The following is a 23,926-nucleotide window of genomic DNA, read 5'->3' on the forward strand; positions in this document are numbered from 1 at the left end:
GAGTTATCCAGTCCAGGTAAGTGTTCCATCTTCCCATAGTACCTTCATTCTGGATACACAATAGATCCTAGAAGAAGGAATAGCCTGATTGTTGAGAGAGGGAGACTATACTATATTCTATCAGCTCCACATTCAAAGATTACATTGAACCTGACCAGTGTTGTGTGCAGAATAGGATCATCAGGCACATTGGAGAAGAGCAGAATAATAGCAGTGGGTGGGGGACTTGAAATGTGTACAAAATCAAATAAATAAAAAATAAAAAGGAAACAAACTGAATGTCATTGTTCCAGTTAGCATTGTGTAGTAGACAGCTCACAGCTGCAGAGGTATTCCATCCAGGAGATTATCCTTGAGATAGAAGGGGCAGATTAGAATGCACACACTCATCAAATCAGACCAACAGGAGAAGCCCAACAACATAATACCACCCACCTTTTACCATTGTTGACCAATCACAGCAGTGTCAGATTGTCAGAGAATCCCGACCAGTCCCTGCCCTCAAAAATCCAATCCAATCCTGCTAAAATTGAGTGGGAGTTGGGTAATCCTGTCAGGGCAACCAGTATCTTAATCGCCTATTTCGTTATGAAAACCAAACCAACACAACCAATAATTTATGGTTAGTTAGTTCATAGCCAGAAAAACTATTCTTCTGATCTGGGAGAGATCTCTGAGAGCAGATCTTTTAATAGAAAGTTGAACAGTCTGTACTGGTGTAGGCCTCATAAATATTGATTCAATGTGGACAGACAGATGGACAGACATGTTTTCATCAATTCAAAAATTGGGGTGAAATTCGGTATGGTGAACGGTTGTGAGACACGAACATGTTTTGGTCCTGGATGTGACAAAGTCAGGACTCAGGAGTGAATGTTGAGACATGTTCATTGTGTACAATGTTGCAAAACATTGTGCAACATTGCATTGTTTAATATGCATCATTTTTGCTCAACCAATGGATACTCTTACCCCCCGAAATCCAACATACAGAAGTATGAAGTGTCACGTATGAGTGTCTTGATCAAGATATAGCATCAGGGTCTTGAATTTGATCCAAGCATTAATGCGCACATCCAGAAAAGAGGAATCAGAGATGCCTAATATCCTACCTAGAATTAGGCCTAAGTGCAACAATAACTAAATTGCCAGAAGAAGCATTTTGGACTGGGAAAAGACATTATTGGTCCAAGCATATAAATGATAGTCAAATGGGAGTTGCAGTGGTGTAGACCAAAGTGAGAGAGCACATGATCCTTCTAGAAACTCAACTGTACTAGGTGGATGTGGGCAGAATGAGGTTGATTTATTCCTCTGAAAACATGCAAGATCAGTGGGACATACTGCCATGTTCTCAGATAAGGGCATGGTAGTGCATAGCCAGGAGACAGGAGTCACCATGGAGCTGCATGCCATTATGGGCCAGTGCTATACAATGGGAAAGTAACATACTAGGACTCTGGGAAGGGTGAAGGGGTCATTCAAGGCAAGAAGCCTACCGGTTCAACAGGAGAAGTAGGACTGAATCTGGGCATGTGTGAGAGAAAGAGGCAATTATAGCAATGAATACCATAACCTCTGGAATGTCACACGATAGCCAATGTATCCTCCTAAAATCTAACATACAATAGAGGCATCCAAAGCCAATCATATTCCATTATTGTTTCATGCGCTCTTCTATACACAACGTGCATGGACATTGACGAGTCACAGTTTTGCCTTGTTAATGAATTTGCATTGGGCTCAGTCTGATGATCTAACATATGGTGTAAAAAATGATTCTCAAAATCTCGTCCTACAAGTTCAAAATCAGAATATGCTACCCACTAAAATATTATAACCCTGAAAAAGTTAAGATCGCTAACTAGTTCAGCTCAAAGCCAATAAGATAACAACTTGGAGAGGCGCGTACAGAATGCTTCCTTGCAGACATGAGAAATGTTGTTGTTTTAGCGACTTGACGGAACATACACACCGACACACTAGTGGTGATCCGGACAGGAATAGCTCGCTAAAGTTAAGACGTTGGGTGTCGAAAACATTGTTTCAGATAATGTCTGAAAGTTTAACGTTAATAAATTGAGATATTACCCCATTTTGGGTCGAATATCGGATGCCAACTTAATGCAAGTCCGAACCAGTAAAATGCAGAGAAGCTAGTTAATTTGTACCGTTAGTTAGCTAACGTTATCTGTCTATCTAATTTAGTTACCATCAACTACTAAACATTCCCCTATGTTTCGGAACATTGGGCTGTTGTCGATCGTGCATTTTTATGGAAGATTGGCTATAATTTTATATTCGTCGACCATTGCTTTTTGTTTAACAATTTTCACGGCGTGTTAGCAACTGGCCATCAACTCTTGTCTTTCGAGCTCCTGGCTAGTTATTCAGCCACACTCCGTGCACTTCCCCCACTCACCTCATTCTCCAGCCGGCAAGCCCGCTAAGTAAAATGAGGCAAGCATCAACCATTTAACTGTGTAGACTACTACAAATATGGATTGTTTGGATGTATGAGGACACAACCATCTCATTGTAAGGTGAGTCGTTTGGTTGAATAACATCACTAACGAACTTATTTGACGAATCAATTTCTCTGACCTTTAAGGCTAGCTAGGTTGTAGCTAGCTAACGTTAAGTTCGTTGATCAGGAGGGCTAACGTCTAGCTAGCTAACGACACTAAGTTAACTAGCTACTCGCTAACACGAATTCATATAATAATTCACTCAAATTACATTAGCTAACGTAAATGTAAGCTACATATTTAGTTAAACTGAACACCCTTATTATTTCAACTGCGTAGCTAGCCAACTGAGTGAGTGCCTTAGTTGGCAGGCGACCTAACTATCTTGTTTCCTAGTTAGCTAACTAGCGTGTAACTTCGCTAGCGAGTTTACCTAACGGTTAATGCCAACAAGCTTTTGAGGTTTTGGAGTTGCCGTTTTGGACGCATTGATTTGAGCTAGCTAGCAATCAAGTGGAGTTCTCTGGTTTATAAGTGTGTTGTCAGTGGCTTTCAGTTATGTGGTCTGAGTTTACAGTAATCATCATAGTGGTCGCTGATAGATTATAGCTAGTTATTGGGTTTGGTTACATGACGGATAACTACTAGCTAGTTACATGGCTGCTGTGTAGTAACGTTAGGTAGCAGTGGAACATTATACTGTAATAGTCTCTCTTCAGCGCAGGGGAAATGGACTAGTCCCCCAAACACATACGTTATATTCAGAGTTATTTCAATCACACAGCTAGTAACGTTAGCTATATGATTCAAACTATGTGCCAACTTTTGATGTTGATGTGTAAATCGCTCTCTGCTCATTTTCATGGCAAGATGTGCAAATTGTGATCCGAACACAACCAATTGCATTGGAACATATTGTTACGCAAGTAACTAACCATGGATTGCTGTAAACACAGGTAGCCTATAACACTGGGATTTGTGAGTTTCTGCTTCAAGGCCCAAGTTAGTGACACATTTGTTGAATGGGATACGCCAAAGTAACCCTCCATGTGGCTACCCATTGTGCACTACACGCATACATACATACGCGTACATTACATCATTAGGTGGAGGCGAGGTACATTTGATTTGTTGTTAGCTAGTGTTTCACACTTCACAGTAGAGGAGGTTTGTACAGATATTGTCTTCTCAGCTCGCATCCAATCCCCTGTTTTTCATTCATTTTAGGGTTAAGGCATAGCTATACACAACAATTAGTGTGGACCATTTGACATAAGACCACTTTGAAAACTGAAAACGTCAGGCAGATTTTGGAATAAACTGTTGTTGGGCTCATTCGGGCTGCAGCCATTACTGGAGGAGGTGGTATGGGCTCAATGCGTTCCTGAGTTTTACAGAAAGTTGTGTGGCTAGAACTGGTTTAAACGCTCACTAAATCTGTCATATTACTACATAGTTGGAAATTTAGTTTTTTTTTTCATCGTTAACATATCACAAATCGATTACTCAATTACAATTGTGGATTTTTAAAAATTATTAATGTACCTTTAGTCCGTCTAATTTAGTCGGAACTATGCTGCACAGTGATAGGGTTTTAGCACGATTTTGACAGTTGCAACAGGAAGTAATGTACAAGGAAGTTGTATTTTCTTTGTGTATCTCGGTTTAGGGTTGTTTTATTTAAAGAAAACAACATTTCAGTTCCTATATTTTGTTATTTTTCCATACATGACTTATGTGGGTTTGGATTATGCATTTCTGGCAAAACAAAGATGGAAATGTCTTCAAACATGTATTATTTATTTAGTTAGCTAGTCACTGACACGCTATTTTCATGCAAGAGTTTGCGAATCCCGAGTAACGTTAGCGAGCTACTTTGTTAGCAAGAATGCTACCAGTTAACGACGTAGCTAACGTTAGCTAGCTTGCGGTTTCAACTAAATTGAGGACATAAACAGCCATATTCATTCATCTAGATTGGATCGCGGTTAATCAATTACGTGTTTCAAAATTATGCATTTAGTATCCCATGCATATAGCTAAAGGTTTGTATTAAATACGCTTCTTGCTAGCTATATTTATTATTTATACAGTTCTTGTGAATTTGTCACGTCTAAGGTTATACGCTAACGTTAGCCAAATCAGCTAGCTGACGTCGGCTATCTATTTTAATCTAGCTGTTATACTGCAGCAATGTGAAATATTGGGCTTTTGCTGGGCACAAAGGGAAATTGAGCCTCGCTGGATTTTGCGATTGGACGTCAGATAGCATAAATGTGACTACCGGTAGTTGTTTTTCCCGCGTACGACTGTGGTAAATAATGTGTGTATTTAATGTTTTTGTTGTTAATTTTGGTAAATTATGATGTGCCTTACCTCTAATATTATTCGGCAACTTTGTTTACGTTTCAGGCCTCTGTCAAGGAGATCAGGAGAGGGGATGGACGAGCAGAAATCAAACTGCGAAGAAAATGACTCTGAACCGACAGGTACAATAACATACCTGCTGTGGTGTCAGAAAAAAAGTAGTTGTTGCTAATTATAATAATTCTTTATTTTTCAATTTGTTGCATGGATTTTCATACAGTAGCTTATTGGAATGTTCTTTAAAATTGAAGACAAATATAGGTTAAATTGGTAAAACATGTGGACTAATGCCTTTCCCAGCTGATGACAGCGCCCCTATGGAGCAGCCAATCCCCTCAGAGGGGGAGTCAGAGGCCCCTCTGGCTGCAGAGGACTCCTCTGAATCTGTTGGTGCCTCTTCCAGCACAGATGTGTAAGTCCCTTCTCAGATACCCTAACAAAGGCATAGTGCTAGAAAAAAATAGATTTCTTAGTCAACATTTCAAATGATAATTTTTGGCAATACTTATACGTTAACAAGTCATGCCCATATAACATTCACCACAAAATATAGATTTTTCAAACAAACTCCCACTGTGCTGCTAAGAGTTGCTAAATATCCTCAGATCATGAGGGCTGTAGTGCACTGCCCAGCATTACATGAGAGACATGCAGTTAGAGGTGTACTCCCAAATAGTCTTAGCTGGGTTTTATATTTTCTGTGTTTGTTCATGTTGGAGGAGTATAATGTATGGAGTATAATATGGAACAGAATTGAATTGAGTCTTTAGTAATTTTACTACTTCATCCACAAGCTAGGCCTTATTTGGATCCATTTAACTGCATGCTGTCTGTCTAATACTGAGTCTCTGCCTGCACAGGGAGAGCAGTGTAAGGGTCTGTGTTCTATGTAACTGTGTGGAGCGCAGCCTGCACGGACAACGGGAACTCAGACATTTTGGGCCATTTTCCTCCCGGCCCGCCCTGGACACCTCCGCTTCCTCACTGCCAGGGCCCGGGAACGATGACCTGTCTTCCATCGGATTCTCAGACTCCGACGCATCCTGTCTGGCAGCACTCTTTGATGACACAGGTGGGATGCTGCTGTTACTCTGTTATTATCGATGCATAGTTACTTTAATAACTCTACCTACATGTACATGTCCTCGCCAGACATCACCGGCAACAACGTTGCCTATGGGCACAAACCCACTGCCGCTGGACCAGACAGGACTAGCAAAAAGTGCACGGTTTTGTCTCGCCAGGGGTGATGGTCAGATTCGTGTTTATCGTCAAAGGAATGAGCGTTACACCGAGGCCTGTAATCTGGAGTGTGATCGATTTGGAGGTGGAGGGTCTGGGGCGGTGTGTCGCAGCATCATCGGACTGAGTTTGTTGTCATTGCAGGCAATCACAATGCTGTGCTTTACAGGGAAGACATCCTGCTCCCTCATGTGGTACCCTTCCTGCAGGCTCATCCTAACAAGACCCTCCAGCATGACAATGCCACCAGCCATACTGCTCGTTCTGTATGTGATTTCCTGCAAGGCAGGCATGTCAGTGTTCTGCCATGGCCAGCAAAGAGCCCGGATCTCAATCCCATTGAGCACGTCTGGGACCTGTTGGATCGGAGGGTGAGGGCTAGGGCCATTCCCCCCAGAAATGTCCGGGAGCTTGCAGGTGCCTTTGTGCAAGAACTGACAAATCTGGTGCAGTCCATGAGGAGGAGATGCACTGCAGTACTTAATGCAGCTGGTGGCCACACCAGATACTGACTGTTTACTTTTGATTTTGACCCCCGTTTGTTCAGGGACACACTATTCCATTTCTGTTAGTCACATGCCTGTGGAACTTGTTCAGTTTATGTCAATTGTTGAATGTTGTTATGTTTATACAAATATTTACAGGTGTTAAGTTTGCTGAAAATAAACGCAGTTGACAGTGAGAGGACGTTTCTTTTTTTTCTTGAGTTTATTACCTCATTTACCTCAACTTACCGGTGCTCTCGCACTTTGACTCTGTACCCCTGTACATAGCCTTGCTATTGTTATTTTACTCCTACTCTTTAATTATTTGCTACTTTCGTTTCTTTTTTAAGGTATTTTTCTTAACTGCATTGTTGGTTAAGGGCTTGTAATTAAGCATTTCACTGTAAGGTTGTATTCGGTGCATGTGACAAATACAATTTGATTTGATTTCAAACATCTCATCACATTTTGATTTCGTTTTTTACTTGAGTTGCCTTCTTGGTCAGGTCTCCTTTGAGAAAGAGGTATTTTGACCTCAATGGGACTACCTGGTAAAATAAAGGTTAAATTAAAATACCTTATACCCACCGTTGATATTATACACAGTGTGCACCCTGCACAGTAAACCTATCCCAAAACCATATTGGAAAGGGTTTAATCAAAATTCTCTAGGCATTTGTTTTCGATCAAATCCCATTTCACCTCCCATTTTTTGTTGTCGTTTTAAAGCAAATTGATTGATCCAGGAGAGATATAATCCTGATCAGAAGCGAGGAACCATACAGATGAGAAGTGTCTAATCGTGTGTTGTGGTGAACAGGGGGCTGCTGGGTGCATCACTGGTGTGCTGTGTGGTCAGAGGGAGTGAAGCAGGCGGAGGAGGAGCTGGAGAATGTGGACAAGGCCGTCATCTCAGGGACACAGCGGGTAGGTTAAACAAATTACACCTCTTGATAGAAATCTGTGCAAGCTCTGAAGTCACAATTTGGCGATTGTTCTTGGAATAAACATGTTGGCACCCTAGAGTGGTACAGTTGAAGAATAAAATATATATATACACCATCTGGAAGTAATAGTTAAGAATTCTAATTCATTTCAATTGTGGGGTTCTGAAATTCTTCCTACTGGCACTGTCTCTGACCCGTAACCTTGTCTTTGAACCTTCCTTCTAGCTGTGTGAATATTGCAAGCGTCTGGGTGCTACCATCCGCTGCCATGCTGAGGGCTGCTCGCGGTTCTACCACTTCCCCTGCTCTGCTGCCAGCGGCTCCTTCCAGTCCATGAAGCTCCTGGCTCTCCTCTGTCCAGAGCACGTGGACAAGGCTGAGGAGATGGGTAAGGACACCTCCCAATCTAGTTGAGGTCAAAGCCCAAACTCGATTATTAGGTTATGCTTTGTAACAGTGAGGTGTGTGTCCTCTGTGCTTTGTGTAACGATTTGGTCACTTGGTTTGCTAACTATGGTTTGTCTGCCCTCCAGCGGGTGAGGAGGCGTGGTGCGCTGTCTGTGATTCTGCGGGGGAGCTGCTGAACCTGCTGTTCTGTACAGGCTGTGGGCAGCACTACCACGCCTCCTGTCTGGAGATCAGTGCCACGCCCATACAGAGATCTGGGTGGCAGTGCCCGGAGTGTAAAGTGTGCCAGACATGCAGGTGAGTGTCTCTTTGCTGCCCAATCTCACATTACACATTTTTTGGTAATATTTTTGTTTAAAATGGGAAAAGCTCTCAATTTTTTACTTGTAAAATACATTTTTTGTTCACTGAATTGATGTGAGATTTGGGAGACTGTGAAGAGCTGTTCCTGAACACTATCTACCATGACCATCTAGTACCACATGCTCTCAATCAGTAGGGGCAGGGGTTTCCCTAATCATGTGACATTACCAGGGAAAAAGTCTTGGCAGTTGTCAAAGTCTATTGGGTCTTAAAAACGAGGCATGTAGCTGTCATTGAATAGGTAGACTCTCGAGGGTAAAATTTGGGTTCTCACATTTTCCAGGCAACCAGGGGAAGACTCCATGATGTTAGTATGTGATGCCTGTGATAAGGGCTACCACACCTTCTGTCTCCAGCCAGCCATGACTTCTCTTCCCTCCGACACATGGAAGTGCAGAGTAAGACCATGTCTCACCTCCACTGACGATAGTCTCCTCTGTTAGGAAAGAAGGATAACAGTGCACTATAAAGGACTATAAGTCCTTTCCCATATGTTGACCATGTCTTACTGTAAATGGTTCATGTTATTGCTTTGTTTTTGTTTTTTTAGAGGTTTTCAATGGAAATATTTGAATGACAATTACTTCTGTAAATTAAAATAAGGGTAAAGGGTATGCAGAAATATAATCTTTTTCCAGTACGTGATAAATTCTGAAAATGTAGCAGTTTGTGTTTCCTGTGTGAATTACTCATTTAATTTCCCCCATGTATTCCTCATATCAGAGGTGTCGGGTGTGTGTGGACTGTGGCGCTCATGGTCTGACGCTGCCCGGCTCAACCCACTGGTTTGACAACTATGCCGTGTGTGAGGGCTGCCAACGTACCCGCAGCTCTATGTGTGGTGTCTGCAGCAAAGCCTCGGAACCACCCGTCATGCTGCCGCGCTGCATCAACTGCCTCAGGTACGTCTCTTGGCCCCAGGTACGTCTCTTAGCCCCAGGTACGTCTCTTGGCCCCAGGTACGTCTCTTGGCCCCAGGTACGTCTCTTGGCCCCAGGTACGTCTCCTGCCTCAGAATGATTCAATTGGCAAGTTAATAAACCTTTTTCATCAAATTGTCTCACTGTATTTGACAGTGACCCGGCCTAGACACCAGCCTATAGAGCAACAACAGACACCGATAACTACCACTATTTATGTAGCATTTGGCCCACTCTAATTCATCCATTCTTGACCAATCCTCTGTCATCTCCCTAGGTGGGTTCACAGTGAATGCTCCTCTATATCAGAGCCACCTGAGGAAAAGTGTATCTGTTCGCTCTGCCGAGACAGAGAGCCTCTGGCAGACCCTGTCACACAGACAGACATGGTGGAAATGCAGATTACAGAGAAAGACCGGTCTGAGGTGACGATAGAAGGACAGACGGACACATTGGCTGAGATGACACTCCAGACAGAAGCAGCGGGTGAGGTGACGATAGAAGGACAGACTGACACATTGGCTGAGATGACACTCGAGACAGAAGCAGCGGGTGAGGTGACGATAGAAGGACAGACTGACACATTGGCTGAGATGACACTCCAGACAGAAGCAGCGGGTGAGGTGACGATAGAAGGACAGACTGACACATTGGCTGAGATGACACTCCAGACAGAAGCAGCGGGTGAGGTGACGATAGAAGGACAAACTGACACATTGGCTGAGATGACACTCCAGACAGAAGCAGCGGGTGAGGTGACGATAGAAGGACAGACGGACACGTTGGCTGAGATGACACTCCAGACAGAAGCAGCGGGTGAGGTGACGATAGAAGGACAGACGGACACGTTGGCTGAGATGACACACCAGACAGAAGCAGCGGGTGAGGTGACGATAGAAGGACAGACGGACGTGTCCAAGATGACCGGGGTACAGACGAAGACCAAGTCGGACGAGGAGGTGCCCATGGAGCTGGGTACGTTGACTGGACTGCTTTCTGTTGTCCTTGATAAAAGGGCCTACAGATATTGATAGAAGGGTAGCGTTGACTGCTCCATCTCTGATAGAGCAAAATGGTTAACTCTACCCTCGTTTATCTTATCTAAGCCACCCTGAGTCAATGTAATTTCTGGGATGCACTAAAGAATGGTATAGAATCTGAGTGTATGGTGTTAGTGGTGTGATGAAGCTGATTTAGTCTTTTCAACAGGGACGGGGGCTGAAGTGGTAGAAATGACAGGGGTAGAGGAGGGGCCTCAGCTGGGAACGGAGGAAGTCCCTGCAGAACAGCCCATGGGCCAGGCTGAGGTTCTAGAACAATGTGAAACAACAGAACAACAGGAGGCTTCTAGTTTACCTGTGGATGAGAGGCCAGAGAAGGCTCCTAGTCCGCCACCCCAACCCCAGGTCAGCCATGTCCTTGAGTCTCCGGAGTCACCAGAACAGCAACCGCCACAGTGTCCAGAGCCAGCAGCAGTAGTAGAGGTGGGCCCTGTGCACAGAAAGGGGAAGAATGGGGAGAACCAGGAGGTCAAACCCTCAACACAGCAGCAGACCAAACTGGAGGAGAAGAGAAGCAGTGAGGGCATGTCTACCACCTCGCCAGAGTCACCAGCCCCTCCCATCTCCACACAAGAGGTGGAGCATGTTTCCGTGGACACAGATGAGGTGGGGCTAAAGGAGGAAGCCGCAAGGAACCCAAAGCAGGAGCGCTCAGGGTCTCCTCCTGCTCCACGTGCCAACACACAGGAGGCTGTTCCTAATGTGGACATGGAGGTCAGGGCTACTCACTCCGAGGAAGAGGAGGAGTTTGGAGAACAGGAGGAGCAGGGGAAGGATGCAGACAGAGAGGGTCATCATAGTCATCACAGAAGGGTCAAGATCAAGCAAGAACCCCAGGAGCAGAGGAAGCCTGATCAGCTCCTCCTGGATGAGATGTCCAATCAGAGCCATCCGAGTCACGGGGATGAGAGCAGTTCTGGCTTCCTGGGCTCCCCGACCGAAGGGGAGGCAGAGCCCGATGCACAGCTCTCCATGGAGCTCAGCCTCATACCCACCGAACGCTCACGTTCCGACTCCCTGCTCACTGAGACAGACGATTCGCTGCCCTTTGACCCCCTCAAACCAGACGGGGAGAAGAAGAGGAGAGGCTCGCCGGGACGCTCCAGGGTCAAACAGGTAAGGTCCAGTAACAGGTCATAGATGGTTAGACTTTGGAATGAGTGTTAACTGCCATGGAGCAGAAGGCCATTTCACAGTGATAATGAGCTTCCAAAACTGTCTCTGCAAACGCTTCTGTGTTGGGTGATAGCTAGATTCAGTATGTGAGGTATTGGCATGGTTGGTGTTGGTCTTTTCAGGGGCGGGGCAGCAGCAGTTTCCCGGGGAAGCGGCGGCCTCGTGGTGGTGGTGGTGGCGGCGGTGGAAGGGGCCGGGGAGGTAGAAACCGCCTCAAAGCCATGGCCTCCTGCATCGACGCGTTCCTGGTGAGTTGAACTGACCGACGATACATAAACATTCAGACACTTTCATCCATCCATCCATCATCCATCCAGCCACTCACTCATTGGATTGTGTCATCAAATGTTGACATTGAACTTTACAGTATATACAACCCACAGCAGCAATTTATCACAGAGATCTTGAATGTTTGGAGCTTGATCTCTGTCTAAAGTTCATTCGACACAAACCACTTGATTGGAACTTGACTGTATCAGAATGTAATACATTTTATGTATAATACTTTCCCAGTGGTGGAAAAAGTACCCAATTGTCATACTTAAGTAAAAGTAAAGATACCTTTTATACAAAAGGACTCAAGTAAAAGTGTAAGTCACCCAGTAAAATACTATTTGAGTAAAAGTATTTGGTTTTAAATATACAGTGCCTTGCGAAAGTATTCGGCCCCCTTGAACTTTGCGACCTTTTGCCACATTTCAGGCTTCAAACATAAAGATATAAAACTGTATTTTTTTGTGAAGAATCAACAACAAGTGGGACACAATCATGAAGTGGAACGACATTTATTGGATATTTCAAACTTTTTTAACAAATCAAAAACGGAAAAATTGGGCGTGCAAAATTATTCAGCCCCCTTAAGTTAATACTTTGTAGCGCCACCTTTTGCTGCGATTACAGCTGTAAGTCGCTTGGGGTATGTCTCTATCAGTTTTGCACATCGAGAGACTGAAATCTTTTCCCATTCCTCCTTGCAAAACAGCTCGAGCTCATTGAGGTTGGATGGAGAGCATTTGTGAACAGCAGTTTTCAGTTCTTTCCACAGATTCTCGATTGGATTCAGGTCTGGACTTTGACTTGGCCATTCTAACACCTGGATATGTTTATTTTTGAACCATTCCATTGTAGATTTTGCTTTATGTTTTGGATCATTGTCTTGTTGGAAGACAAATCTCCGTCCCAGTCTCAGGTCTTTTGCAGACTCAATCAGGTTCTTCCAGAATGGTCCTGTATTTGGCTCCATCCATCTTCCCATCAATTTTAACCATCTTCCCTGTCCCTGCTGAAGAAAAGCAGGCCCAAACCATGATGCTGCCACCACCATGTTTGACAGTGGGAATGGTGTGTTCAGGGTGATGAGCTGTGTTGCTTTTACGCCAAACATAACGTTTTGCATTGTTGCCAAAAAGTTCAATTTTGGTTTCATCTGACCAGAGCACCTTCTTCCACATGTTTGGTGTGTCTCCCAGGTGGCTTGTGGCAAACTTTAAACAACACTTTTTATGGATATCTTTAAGAAATGGCTTTCTTCTTGCCACTCTTCCATAAAGGCCAGATTGTGCAATATACGACTGATTGTTGTCCTATGGACAGAGTCTCCCACCTCAGCTGTAGATCTCTGCAGTTCATCCAGAGTGATCATGGGCCTCTTGGCTGCATCTCTGATCAGTCTTCTCCTTGTATGAGCTGAAAGTTTAGAGGGACGGCCAGGTCTTGGTAGATTTGCAGTGGTCTGGTACTCCTTCCATTTCAATATTATCGCTTGCACCGTGCTCCTTGGGATGTTTAAAGCTTGGGAAATCTTTTGGTATCCAAATCCGGCTTTAAACTTCTTCACAACAGTATCTCGGACCTGCCTGGTGTGTTCCTTGTTCTTCATGATGCTCTCTGCGCTGTTAACGGTCCTCTGAGACTATCACAGTGCAGGTACATTTATACGGAGACTTGATTATACGGAGACTTGACAGGTGGATTGTATTTATCATCATTAGTCATTTAGGTCAACATTGTATCATTCAGAGATCCTCACTGAACTTCTGGAGAGAGTTTGCTGCACTGAAAGTAAAGGGGCTGAATAATTTTGCACGCCCAATTTTTCAGTTTTTGATTTGTTAAAAAAGTTTGAAATATCCCATAAATGTCGTTCCACTTCATGATTGTGTCCCACTTGTTGTTGATTCTTCACAAAAAAATACAGTTTTATATCTTTATGTTTGAAGCCTGAAATGTGGCAAAAGGTCGCAAAGTTCAAGGGGGCCGAATACTTTCGCAAGGCACTGTACTTAAGTATAAATAATTTCACATCTCTTATATTAAGCAAATCAGACGGCACGATTTTTTTAACAGATAGCCAGGGGCGCACTGCAACACTCAGACATAATTTACAAACAAAGCATTTTGTATTTATTGAGTCTGCCAGATCGGAGGCAGTAGGGATGACCAGGGATTTTCTCTTGATGAGTGCGTGAATTCTTGTCCTGCTAAGCATTCCAAATGTAAGAAGTACTTTTGGGTGTCAGGGAAAATGTATGGAGTAAAAAGTACATTTATTTTCTTTAGGACTGTAGTGAAGTAAAAGTTGTCAAAAATATAAATAGTAAAGTACAGATACTACTTAAAATGACTTTTTAAGTATTTTTACTTAAGTACTTTATACCACTGTTCCTTTCCCCAGCTGAGCATGACAGCAGCAGACACTGGACTCAGTAAAGAGGAGGAGGAGGGGGAGGAAGATGAGGCTATGCAGAACACCGTGGTGCTCTTCTCAAACACTGATAAATTTGTCCTGCTTCAGGTAATGGCTTCATGCTTTTCCGTTTGACATTTTCCAGTTACCCTGTGGCATTTACCATGTCAGATAGTCTTAGACATTTAAGAACCTTTGCTGTAACTCAAGCTGACAGGGTTTTTTCTTCCCTCTCTCTCTTTCTCTCTCCAACAGGACATGTGTGTGGTGTGTGGCAGTTTTGGGAAAGGTGTGGAGGGGCAGCTTCTGGCGTGTGCTCAGTGTGCCCAGTGTTACCATCCATACTGTGTGAACAGCAAAGTAAGCATTCAACCTCTTTATTCTTTAGAACTTGTTATTTAAGCAGACGCATTCGCCACGGATAGTCTCTCTAATAATAAAACATGTCATTGTTATAGCACCTTTTGCATACCTATAGATGCTTTACAGTAGGCCACTATAAGAAGTCAAAATCAAGGGTTCAAGTGTTGCAACAATACATCTGGCTTCCTGATTACATTTTCAGGAATGAAAGATGTAAATCTCTTTTTGATTTCCCACGCTATGCCCCTCTTGTCTCCCTCCTACAGATGACTAAGATGATGCTGCGTAAGGGCTGGCGTTGTCTGGAATGTATCGTGTGTGAGGTGTGTGGCAAAGCCTCAGACCCGGCCCGCCTGCTGCTCTGTGACGACTGTGACGTCAGTTACCACACCTACTGCCTGGACCCGCCCCTACACACTGTTCCCAAGGGCGGGTGGAAGTGCAAATGGTACAACTCTTTCATTCATTTAACCTTTATTCATGCAGGTTATTCTCATTGAAAAATAACAGCTATTTTACAAGAGACACCTGTTTGAGACGGCAGCCAACTCTCACCATCCATGACACTCCCTGTTCAGTCATTTTGGATCTGAAAAGGTACAGATGAAAATGAACTGAAATGGGGAGTCTGCATGATATGCATAAAAGTCCTGCTGCTAAGCTTGAAAGTTCAGTCCTCTGCCTCACTCTGTCCATAACATCCTCTTCCATCTCTGGATTTCACCTGAATTTTGACTTGGTCTGATAGGTGATGAACTTTAACCTGATGGCTCATTGGCCTATTTGCTATTGTCAATCAAATGTACTTGTACACCCCTTTTTTTAAAAGGTTGTTTTATGATTTATTGATTCATTAATTGGTTGTTCCCTGTTTAGGTGTGTGTCCTGTATGCAGTGTGGTGCCAGCAGCCCAGGGTTCCACTGTGAGTGGCAGAACAACTACACCCACTGTGGCCCCTGTGCCAGCCTGGTCACCTGCCCTGTCTGCAGGGAGAACTTCATGGAGGAGGAGCTGCTGCTGCAGTGCCAACACTGTGACCGGTGGGTACCACTCATTACAACTACACAAACATACATAGAGTAGATATCTGAAAGATTGTTTCCTGTCTCGTACTTCTCATCTGTGGGTTGCAGCTGTTTACACAGAGCCCTGTGGATTCTCTCTGAACACTGCTTCAGGGAATACTTTTCTCTCTGCATGTAGTGCTGAAAGGTGCCCCTCCCCCATGGACTCACACTGGTCCCTTATAGTGCTGGTGGCTTGTCAACCAGTACAGAGGGCAGATTAGGGTTCTGCCTGAACACTAGTTGGTATGGGCTGACACATTTTTAGTCTGACACATTTTTGCTGGTATCTTAACTCTCTTGGTACAATGGACAATTTCCCCATCTCCAAATGTGAAAGCTCTGTTGCTTGGTGTGTCCTTCCTATTTTCTACTTCTTTCATATTTAGTTTACTGACATAGCTATCAAGCCATTTTGCACCACACACTGTCCGTGTACATGCAGTTTCAATCACAGCAGGTCCAGATCCAATCACAGCAGATCCAGATCCTTCAACTATAAAGATCTCAGTATCAGAAGCAGATTGGTTTGGAAACAGTGTAATGTAACTGCTCTATCTCTGTGTTTACATTTTCCTCTGTTTAATTTGTTCATTTTTATGAGAACAGTATTTTAACCCAATGGTAAGTGCATTGACAAATGGCACATTTTGATCTCCTTCCATACCGGTCCTGTGGATATTTGCCCGGAAATTGCGCCCTCTTCTGGTTGTCTTGAGAATGTGACTTGTTGGTGCCTTTTCTCTGCTGCTCAGTGAAACTCACTTGCATTCCATCTGTTATTGGCCCGACAGATGTATTTTCACCAATTTTTTTTTTTATATTGCCGACAAAAGTCAGCACAGTACAAGCAGTCAAAGCCAACGGTTTCTCCCTACCGTACAGACAGGCTGTATCTAGCAACTTGAAAGATAACACTGAATCCGGGAGAACCATGTCGTACTTGTGCAGCCTGTTGTACCTCTGTTCGAAATCAACGATGTAGTCCGTTATTGCAACCCGGGATACCTCTAGTGTCACAGGCCGGCTCATAGCCTGTGGCAAAAGTGAGGGGACACGAACAACAAGTATAGGCCAATCAAAAAGGTTCTTTATTGTAAACCAAAACTTAACTTTAAACAAAGAAAAAGGAATGAGGTGTGAAAGTATCATAATGTGAGGTGTATGTAAAGTGCAGGAATACATGAATCTGTGTGTGTGAATGACTGAGTGAAAACTATGCAAAACTACAAAGGAACAAACACAACAGGATCATACCTGGAGGAGCAGAGAGAGAGTGATTAGTGAAGCTGTTTAAATACCCTGAGCCCAGGTGACTCCAATCACTAACGACCCTCCTCTGCCTGCAGGAGGAACCGCCCCTGCACTGCAGAGGGGCCGTGACACTAGTAACACTGTCAAAGTTTGAATATGGCTCATAGGCACGGTCTTTCTCTTCTTTAAGAAATACAGAATCAAATTTCCCATACTGTCATCCTTGTTCAAATCCTCCAGGGATATTTCCAGTGCTGTATCTCTCACTCTTCCCTCGAGCGATAATACCTCCGCTAGTGCTTGCTTTTTCTCGTCCAGATTAGTAACCCGTGTTCAGATTCCAAGTCCAACTTTCATAGGACCTCTTCTCGTCAAGGTGAGGGGGCCCATTGTAGTTAGCCATCCTCTGCTACCAATGTTAACTTCAAATGATACAACGACTAGGTTCCAGTTTAACAACGTTTACTTCACTGTATTTCCACAGTACATAGTCACCTTCACACTCCAGCCAGGTCCATCTCCAGTGAGACTACGGAGCAGGCGTACTAATAACAGAGTGATAGCACCGTAATAACAGCAATATAGGGATACTTAAAACATGAACTTAACACATGGTTCTTGAAGTTTCAAACCATGCTCATGTTTTATCAGAATAAGAGCTCTATCCTGCATTGTTTCTCTTCATGCAGGTGGGTGCACGCTGTGTGTGAGAGTCTGTACACTGAGGACGAGGTGGAGCAGGCCTCTGATGAGGGCTTTGCTTGCACATCCTGCACTCCCTACGTCCCCAAACCCACAGGCAAGTCTATCAACTTAAAACATATGAGTAGAAAAGGGGAACATTCAGTGACTTGTGGATTTCTCACATTGCTTCTCTGTCTGCAGTAACGGTGGATTCAACCTACATGACAGTCATGAAGATAAAAGAACCAGGTATGTTTTCGCCTCAGTTTGTAATTCAGCTAACGTAAACTCACTCACTTTTGTACATCACCTTGGTCCGTACAATTGACCTTATTTTAGCGCCCAGAAAACGTAATACTTCCAGATCAACTGTAATGTCAATACCATTGTAAAGCACAATTTCTCCCCTTTCCAACAAAATCCATGCCGAGACCTCCGCTGCACGTTTCTGCATGATTCAACAAGGCAATGAGCTCCGTCGGGTCTTTTTTTTTAATGGCGGATGGGGAAGCGAAACTAATGCGTGGTGGAGAGATGTCGTGTGGGGAAACTGCTTTTTTTCACTCCATCTGTCCTACTTATCACCTTTAAAATGTAAATAAAACACTATAAAGAGTTTATATAATGTGTCATTACATACCTATTTGAAGGTTTGTGTCAAATTTGAATCAGGTTTATAGGGCGGTGCTAAAGTGATCTTAGAAGTAAACAGCTGCTTTTGAGAGTCATGATCACTTGCAGTGATGATGCAAAAAATGACTAGGTATCCCCCTGTCACGTAGAGTAGGCCAGAAGGCTAAACAGGAAAACCTAACCTCTATCAAAATAAATAGTTATTCTGTGCAAGTGTGTTTATTTACAAAGTGATTCCGGAACAAAAACAACAGTACTGCCATCAAACGTATACCTTATGGGACAGCTAAACACAATGCTGCCCCATCCACAGCTCAATCCAAAATGCCTCTCCATGAACTGAAAGAGGGGCTAGCCCTTTTGTAGGGCTAGCCCCTCAGAACAACACTAATTAATTAAGCAATTACCTATACAAACCTACATTTTCCATTTAACTAAACATACTAAAGTATATACATTGCAACACGTTTGTGAAACAATATCACAACCTAACATTTACAAAATTACATCACTACTGACAGTGTCTTTCAATATTCCCATTTACATTAATGAGCCATTTGGGACAGGCACTAGAAAGTCAGCCCAATTCCCTTAGCTCGGGTCCTTATCCAGCATACCCGGAAGCTACAGAGATGGAGAGAGCGAGGAACAGAACAAACGTGCTCATCCACAACATCGATAAGTATAATAAATATTGCTTATATTAAACATGAAGACTGACGTGTGAAATATATGTACTTAGACAGAGAAGTTAACTTGTGTGTCGACCCACATTGTTAACTCATCTGATAACAGAGCAGGGGGGGAGTGATGAATGTGCGTTAAAGTACTAAATGCTGCCCGCGGCCAGTGACGAACTTCTACCTCACACCCCCTTACCCCCGTCACTGTCCATTTCTTGTTTTTAAAGGATGAGTGCTACACCCGGTGGAGAGATTGTAAGGCAGAAATAGTTGCTTTATGCGTGCTGTACGTTACGACACGTCACTATGTAACGGAGGGTCGTTTTTTTTCAGCTTTTCTCCAATACTATAGAGCCATTACAATGTCGATCAACGCTTGAATAGAAACCTAGTTCACACCCCCGATTTTGAAGTCAACACAGTCGCTACAGTCCCATTAGTTTTCTTTGCAGTCTCGTTTGAATGTCGCGGTTGCGCACATTTGTACGGAATGGGGTGAGTTTACGTTAATCTTACTTGCAATGACAATTTGGTATAGCATATTCACTGTTTGTATTGTTGCATATCACTCCATCTCCAAACACTTCCTCCTCCCCGTCTAGAGCCTCAGTTCTACCGGTTGGAGGGGGTGTGGCTGACCGAGACGGGCATGTCCCTACTGCGCAGGATTTCCATGTCTCCCCTACACAAGAGACGTCAGCGGCGCTCTCGCCTGGGCATGCTGTGTGGTGATGGAGGACCCGACAGCATGGAGCTAAAGGACGGGGACGGAGACGAAGGAAAAGGTGGGTGTTGCCATTTCTTTCTCCTCTTTCTATGATTTAACTGTCCATGTGACGGGGGTTGTAAAGGAGAAGGATGAAGTCGGTTGCCCTTTGATACTGATCTATGGTCAGATTTGTATTTTTCCCCTAATGGATAAGAGTAGGGTTTGGTAAGCTAGCTGATCCCAGAACTGACCAACTTCTACCCACTGTGTCTACTTGCTTTAACAGGTCTGCTTTGATACAGTACATCAAGCATGTATTTGACTACCCACCCTGCCTTACCCTCTGAATTGACATTTAATCCCAATCTGTTGTTCAAGGCTGTGGGGAGCCCATGGAGTGTGAGCCAGGAGTTCCTGGTGTAAAACAGGAGCCTTCAGGGAGCCCATACAGGGAGCTGGGAGCAGAGGGAGGTGCTGAGGGTATGGAGGAAGGCCTCCTCAAAGGAGTAGAGGAGACGGACGAGGGAAAGAAGAGGAAGAGGAAACCCTACAGACCAGGTCAGAGGTCAACTCTTATTAAACATCTTGTGTAAAATAGTATTTGTTTTCTTTGATTTGAGTTTGCCTGGTGCAATGAAACTAATGAAACGTCCTGAAAGTGCAGGTCTGGCACTCCACGTATTTGAAAGAAAACAGCTACTATTAGAGCCCAGGTCTGTCCAACAGACCCCTGTAGTGAGAGGATATAATTTGTCACTGCTCTATGATGGTCACATTCAAGCCAACTGCAATTCAACGTTTTAATGGACTTTTTATAACATTTTTATCTCCTGCAGGGATTGGTGGCTTCATGGTGCGTCAGAGAAAGTGTCACACACGGATGAAGAAGGGTCTGTTCCCCCATCTGTCTCATCTGGCTGGAGACGGAACTGTTACGACAGCCAGACCGACAAGAGAGAAGCCTGCCCTAGAGGAAGGCAAGTTACAGTTACAGGAGCCATCTAAGTCAGAACATTTCAGTGTTTGATCACTATCTGTTAGAGGTCAAATTCTAATTTCTTCAAGGAATATGATAAACCTTTGACGACCACTGTGGAAATAAGTGTTTTCATTCATGTGTTTTAATGTGTCATCCTCCGGGATTTAAATGTTTATCGTGTGGATGTATGATTTATTTGTAATTAATGTTCCCTCTAAGCTGAGCGCGGTAGCCCTGAGACTGCCACTCAGAAATATCAGCCCACAGAGAGAAGCATGAGATTCAACTTCACTCAACTTTCTAGAGCAGTGGTCACCAACCGGTCAATTCCAGCCGACTGGTCGATCTCCAAGGCATTCCTAGTTGATCTCCAAATATTTCTGTTAAAAAAGCAACGATAAAGCCATGTTGTTATTTTTTGTTTTATTCGTCTGTCTGGCAGTAGGTGCACCTGATTCAGCTGCCCTGCACACCAGTTCAGCCAACGGTTACCATTTCATGTGTCTGAAGGTACAAACTCTGCCTTCCTGGTGGGCGCAGATATCAAATCAGGTGCACTATAGGCCTAACGCTGGCCAATCAGATGTCTCAGATGACCGTGTCTTCAGTAACTTAGCAGGCATTAAGAAAAAGCTACCGCAAAGTTGATACTTGTGAGATTTCTAAATGTTTAAAACAAGACTAGAGAGAGACTGTCAACGAATACAGTAAAGAGCTGCTGTTTTTATGAGTGACTTCATGTTTAAGTTCTTACTCAGCACTATCAACACTTTGTATTCAACACTTTTATAAGACATAAAATGTGTGTTCTTCCTATTTCCACACAGCGCTACAACAAGCACTGCAGCAGTAATGAATGAGTAGGAAAGACTATCTTTAGACTAGTGTTGATGTTATTATTACCGGCTTGGGTCTTTTTTAATATCGAGGAATAATATGTATCTGTTCATAGGAGTAACAACATGAATTTGTGCAAGAGGCAGAAATAATGCGTTGCGACTCGAGTTTGGCCATCAGCTGGAAGACCGTCACTTTTTGGTCAGTGGAGGAAATGGAGACTGGAGGGATGTTGACAGGTGGACCCTCGGTCTGCTGCTCTCTCCCTCCGCTGAGACTGAACATCAGACACAGGCACCATCAACCCAGTAAAATAAAAAGCAAATTATTTAAATGTATACTAACTCAGCTGTGCCTCACAAGTAATACAACAACGGGTCTATTACCGGCGTGATCATATAGACTACCTTAAATGTAGAAATATAATTTATAAAACATTCCTGAACAGCAATGTATTGGCAGGGTAATTCAAGCAAAGCCAATATATGGTGATAATGTATTGGGCCTATAGCTTACTGCACAAACCTAATTTCTACAGTACTGTTTTTAATTGGTTAATGTTGCATAGGCTTACATTTTGTGATCTTGACTCAAAAAATGTTGGTGACCACTGTTCTAGAGTTTTCACTGTTAACACTATCAACGTTTCTCTTTACTGAGGCAATTGTGACACGCAATATTAGCCACTTTCAATACAACATACCAAAATACAACGAACTATGCAAGTAGGATTCTATCTCATTGACCCGCACTACTCAGCCCGTACTCTAAACAGACCCGTGTGGGATAAACAATCAGAGCTGCAGTTGACCTATATGCAAATAGTCCATTGCCATATATGGATTTGTGCCATTTATTTTGAACTGGACTATGTTTACAGCATGAGCGGTTGTGAGTAGATGTCTTGTTTTGAGATCAAAGTGATACTGCATGTAGCCACGTGTGCACATTTTGTTCATATCCTTTGCTATTTAGTTAGTCATTAGCCGAGTTATAGATCATTTGTAGTCAGCAATAGGAGTGATTTGTTTCCTACAAGAGCACAAAACGTGTACATCTTTGAAAAGCAAGTTAGGTAAAGATAAAAAAATTTGGTCTTCAAGGGGAAGTGTTGTATTTTGAGACGGGCTTGAATAAGTAGCCAATACGCCGAGGGTAGCATAATTGGTCTGATTCTCTGTGGTATTGGAATAATAATTCATTTTATTTTGTAAAGTGGTTTCTTGAATCAAACCACACATTTTCAGTCACCTCCTTTTAATTTTAATGTTTATATACCTTTATGTAACTAGGCAAGTCAGTTCAGAACAAATTCTTATTTTCAATGACGGCCTAGGAACAGTGGGTTAACTGCCTTGTTCAGGGGCAGAACGTCTGATTTTTACCTTGTCAGCTCCGAGATTCGATCTTGCAACCTTTCGGTTACAGGTCCAACGCTCTAACTGCTAGGCTACCTGCCGCTCCGTCTTTGTCTGAAGGACAAGTGGATTAACAGGTTAATGTCAAGCCCTGCATGTTTGTTTTTTTTGGCTGCTGCTGTAGGCTGAATGATAGAACAGATATTTCCATGTTAAAATGTGATGGGATGCATTTTCTCCATGTTGTTGATGGTAGGCCACTCTGGTAGTCCCACACTACTTGGCCACTGTTAAAACTGTAACTTAAAGTAGGTACAGCCTTAACATTCACAGTAAATGCGCACTGAAAGTTGCACATAATTTTCACAATGTTCAAATTTCTGCACAGCAAACCAGAAATTTGCTCGGTGCCAAAACAAATTGTATGAAACATTGTTTCTAACCCAAAATAAAATTGAATAAGATTCAGTTCAAAATTGTCATTTTGAACATCTGAAATGACACCGGGTTGTGTTTGTTGACAGGGCCTCACCCAGACACACCTACAGATGGCGCCCCGGAGACTAAGCCAGCCGAGGGAGAAGGGGAGCAGGCCAAGAAACGACGAGGCAGGAAGAAGAGCAAACTAGAGGACATGTTCCCAGCTTACCTGCAGGTACCTTCTCGCTCACCACTTCTCACCATGGGCTATTCTAAGGCATTCATATGGCAACCTAAAGGACCGGTTTCCCCGATACAAATTTAGCCTAATGGACTACAAAGCGTGCTCAATTGAGATTCTCGATTGATGTTGCTTCTTAGTCCAAGGCTAGACTTAATCTGTGTCTGGGAAACCAGCCCATAGTGTCTAGTGACCATTCAACTCCATATAGGCTAACATCATCATTCTCTCTCTGTCTATGTGTGTGTAGGAGGCATTCTTTGGTAAACAACTGATGGACCTGAGTAAAAAGGCTCTCCTGGTTACCCCAGGACAGAGGCATCATGGGGCCATGGGTCTCCTACGTCCTCCACTGCCTCATGCACAGGGGGCCAGACCCACCGCTCCTGACACAGTGGAGGTCCGGGAGCGAGCGATGGGGGCTGGGATGCACCTGAAGCAGGAGGGGGGTGAGGGATCACAGGCTCAGGTCGAGGGATCAGTGTTGTCTTCAGCTGTCAAAGATCAGGGCTCAACGGATCCTCAAGGCTCCGAAAAGGAGAAAAATGAAGGTAAGATATCATAGATGCTAAAATGT

General features: G+C 43.6%; 1 protein-coding gene across 1 annotated transcript in view; it reads left to right on the forward strand.

Moving 5' to 3' along the window:
- The first annotated feature begins 1,972 nt into the window (after window positions 1-1,972).
- The window catches only part of LOC112247360 (histone-lysine N-methyltransferase 2D-like), a 48,055-nt gene continuing 26,101 nt past the window's right edge, over window positions 1,973-23,926 (forward strand). Inside the window, 23 exon segments of the mRNA XM_042299635.1 lie at window positions 1,973-2,543; window positions 4,881-4,957; window positions 5,136-5,247; window positions 5,696-5,907; window positions 7,383-7,489; window positions 7,735-7,897; window positions 8,043-8,214; window positions 8,564-8,678; window positions 9,004-9,182; window positions 9,478-10,175; window positions 10,410-11,377; window positions 11,560-11,685; window positions 14,112-14,231; window positions 14,379-14,483; window positions 14,753-14,934; window positions 15,363-15,527; window positions 17,495-17,604; window positions 17,691-17,738; window positions 19,408-19,590; window positions 19,893-20,072; window positions 20,351-20,491; window positions 23,213-23,343; window positions 23,600-23,900. Coding sequence (XP_042155569.1) covers window positions 4,909-4,957; window positions 5,136-5,247; window positions 5,696-5,907; window positions 7,383-7,489; window positions 7,735-7,897; window positions 8,043-8,214; window positions 8,564-8,678; window positions 9,004-9,182; window positions 9,478-10,175; window positions 10,410-11,377; window positions 11,560-11,685; window positions 14,112-14,231; window positions 14,379-14,483; window positions 14,753-14,934; window positions 15,363-15,527; window positions 17,495-17,604; window positions 17,691-17,738; window positions 19,408-19,590; window positions 19,893-20,072; window positions 20,351-20,491; window positions 23,213-23,343; window positions 23,600-23,900 — 4,567 coding nt within the window. The 5' untranslated portion in view covers window positions 1,973-2,543; window positions 4,881-4,908.

This window comes from Oncorhynchus tshawytscha, linkage group LG16, assembly GCF_018296145.1.
Source record: "Oncorhynchus tshawytscha isolate Ot180627B linkage group LG16, Otsh_v2.0, whole genome shotgun sequence".
NCBI classification, from domain to species: Eukaryota; Metazoa; Chordata; class Actinopteri; order Salmoniformes; family Salmonidae; genus Oncorhynchus; species Oncorhynchus tshawytscha.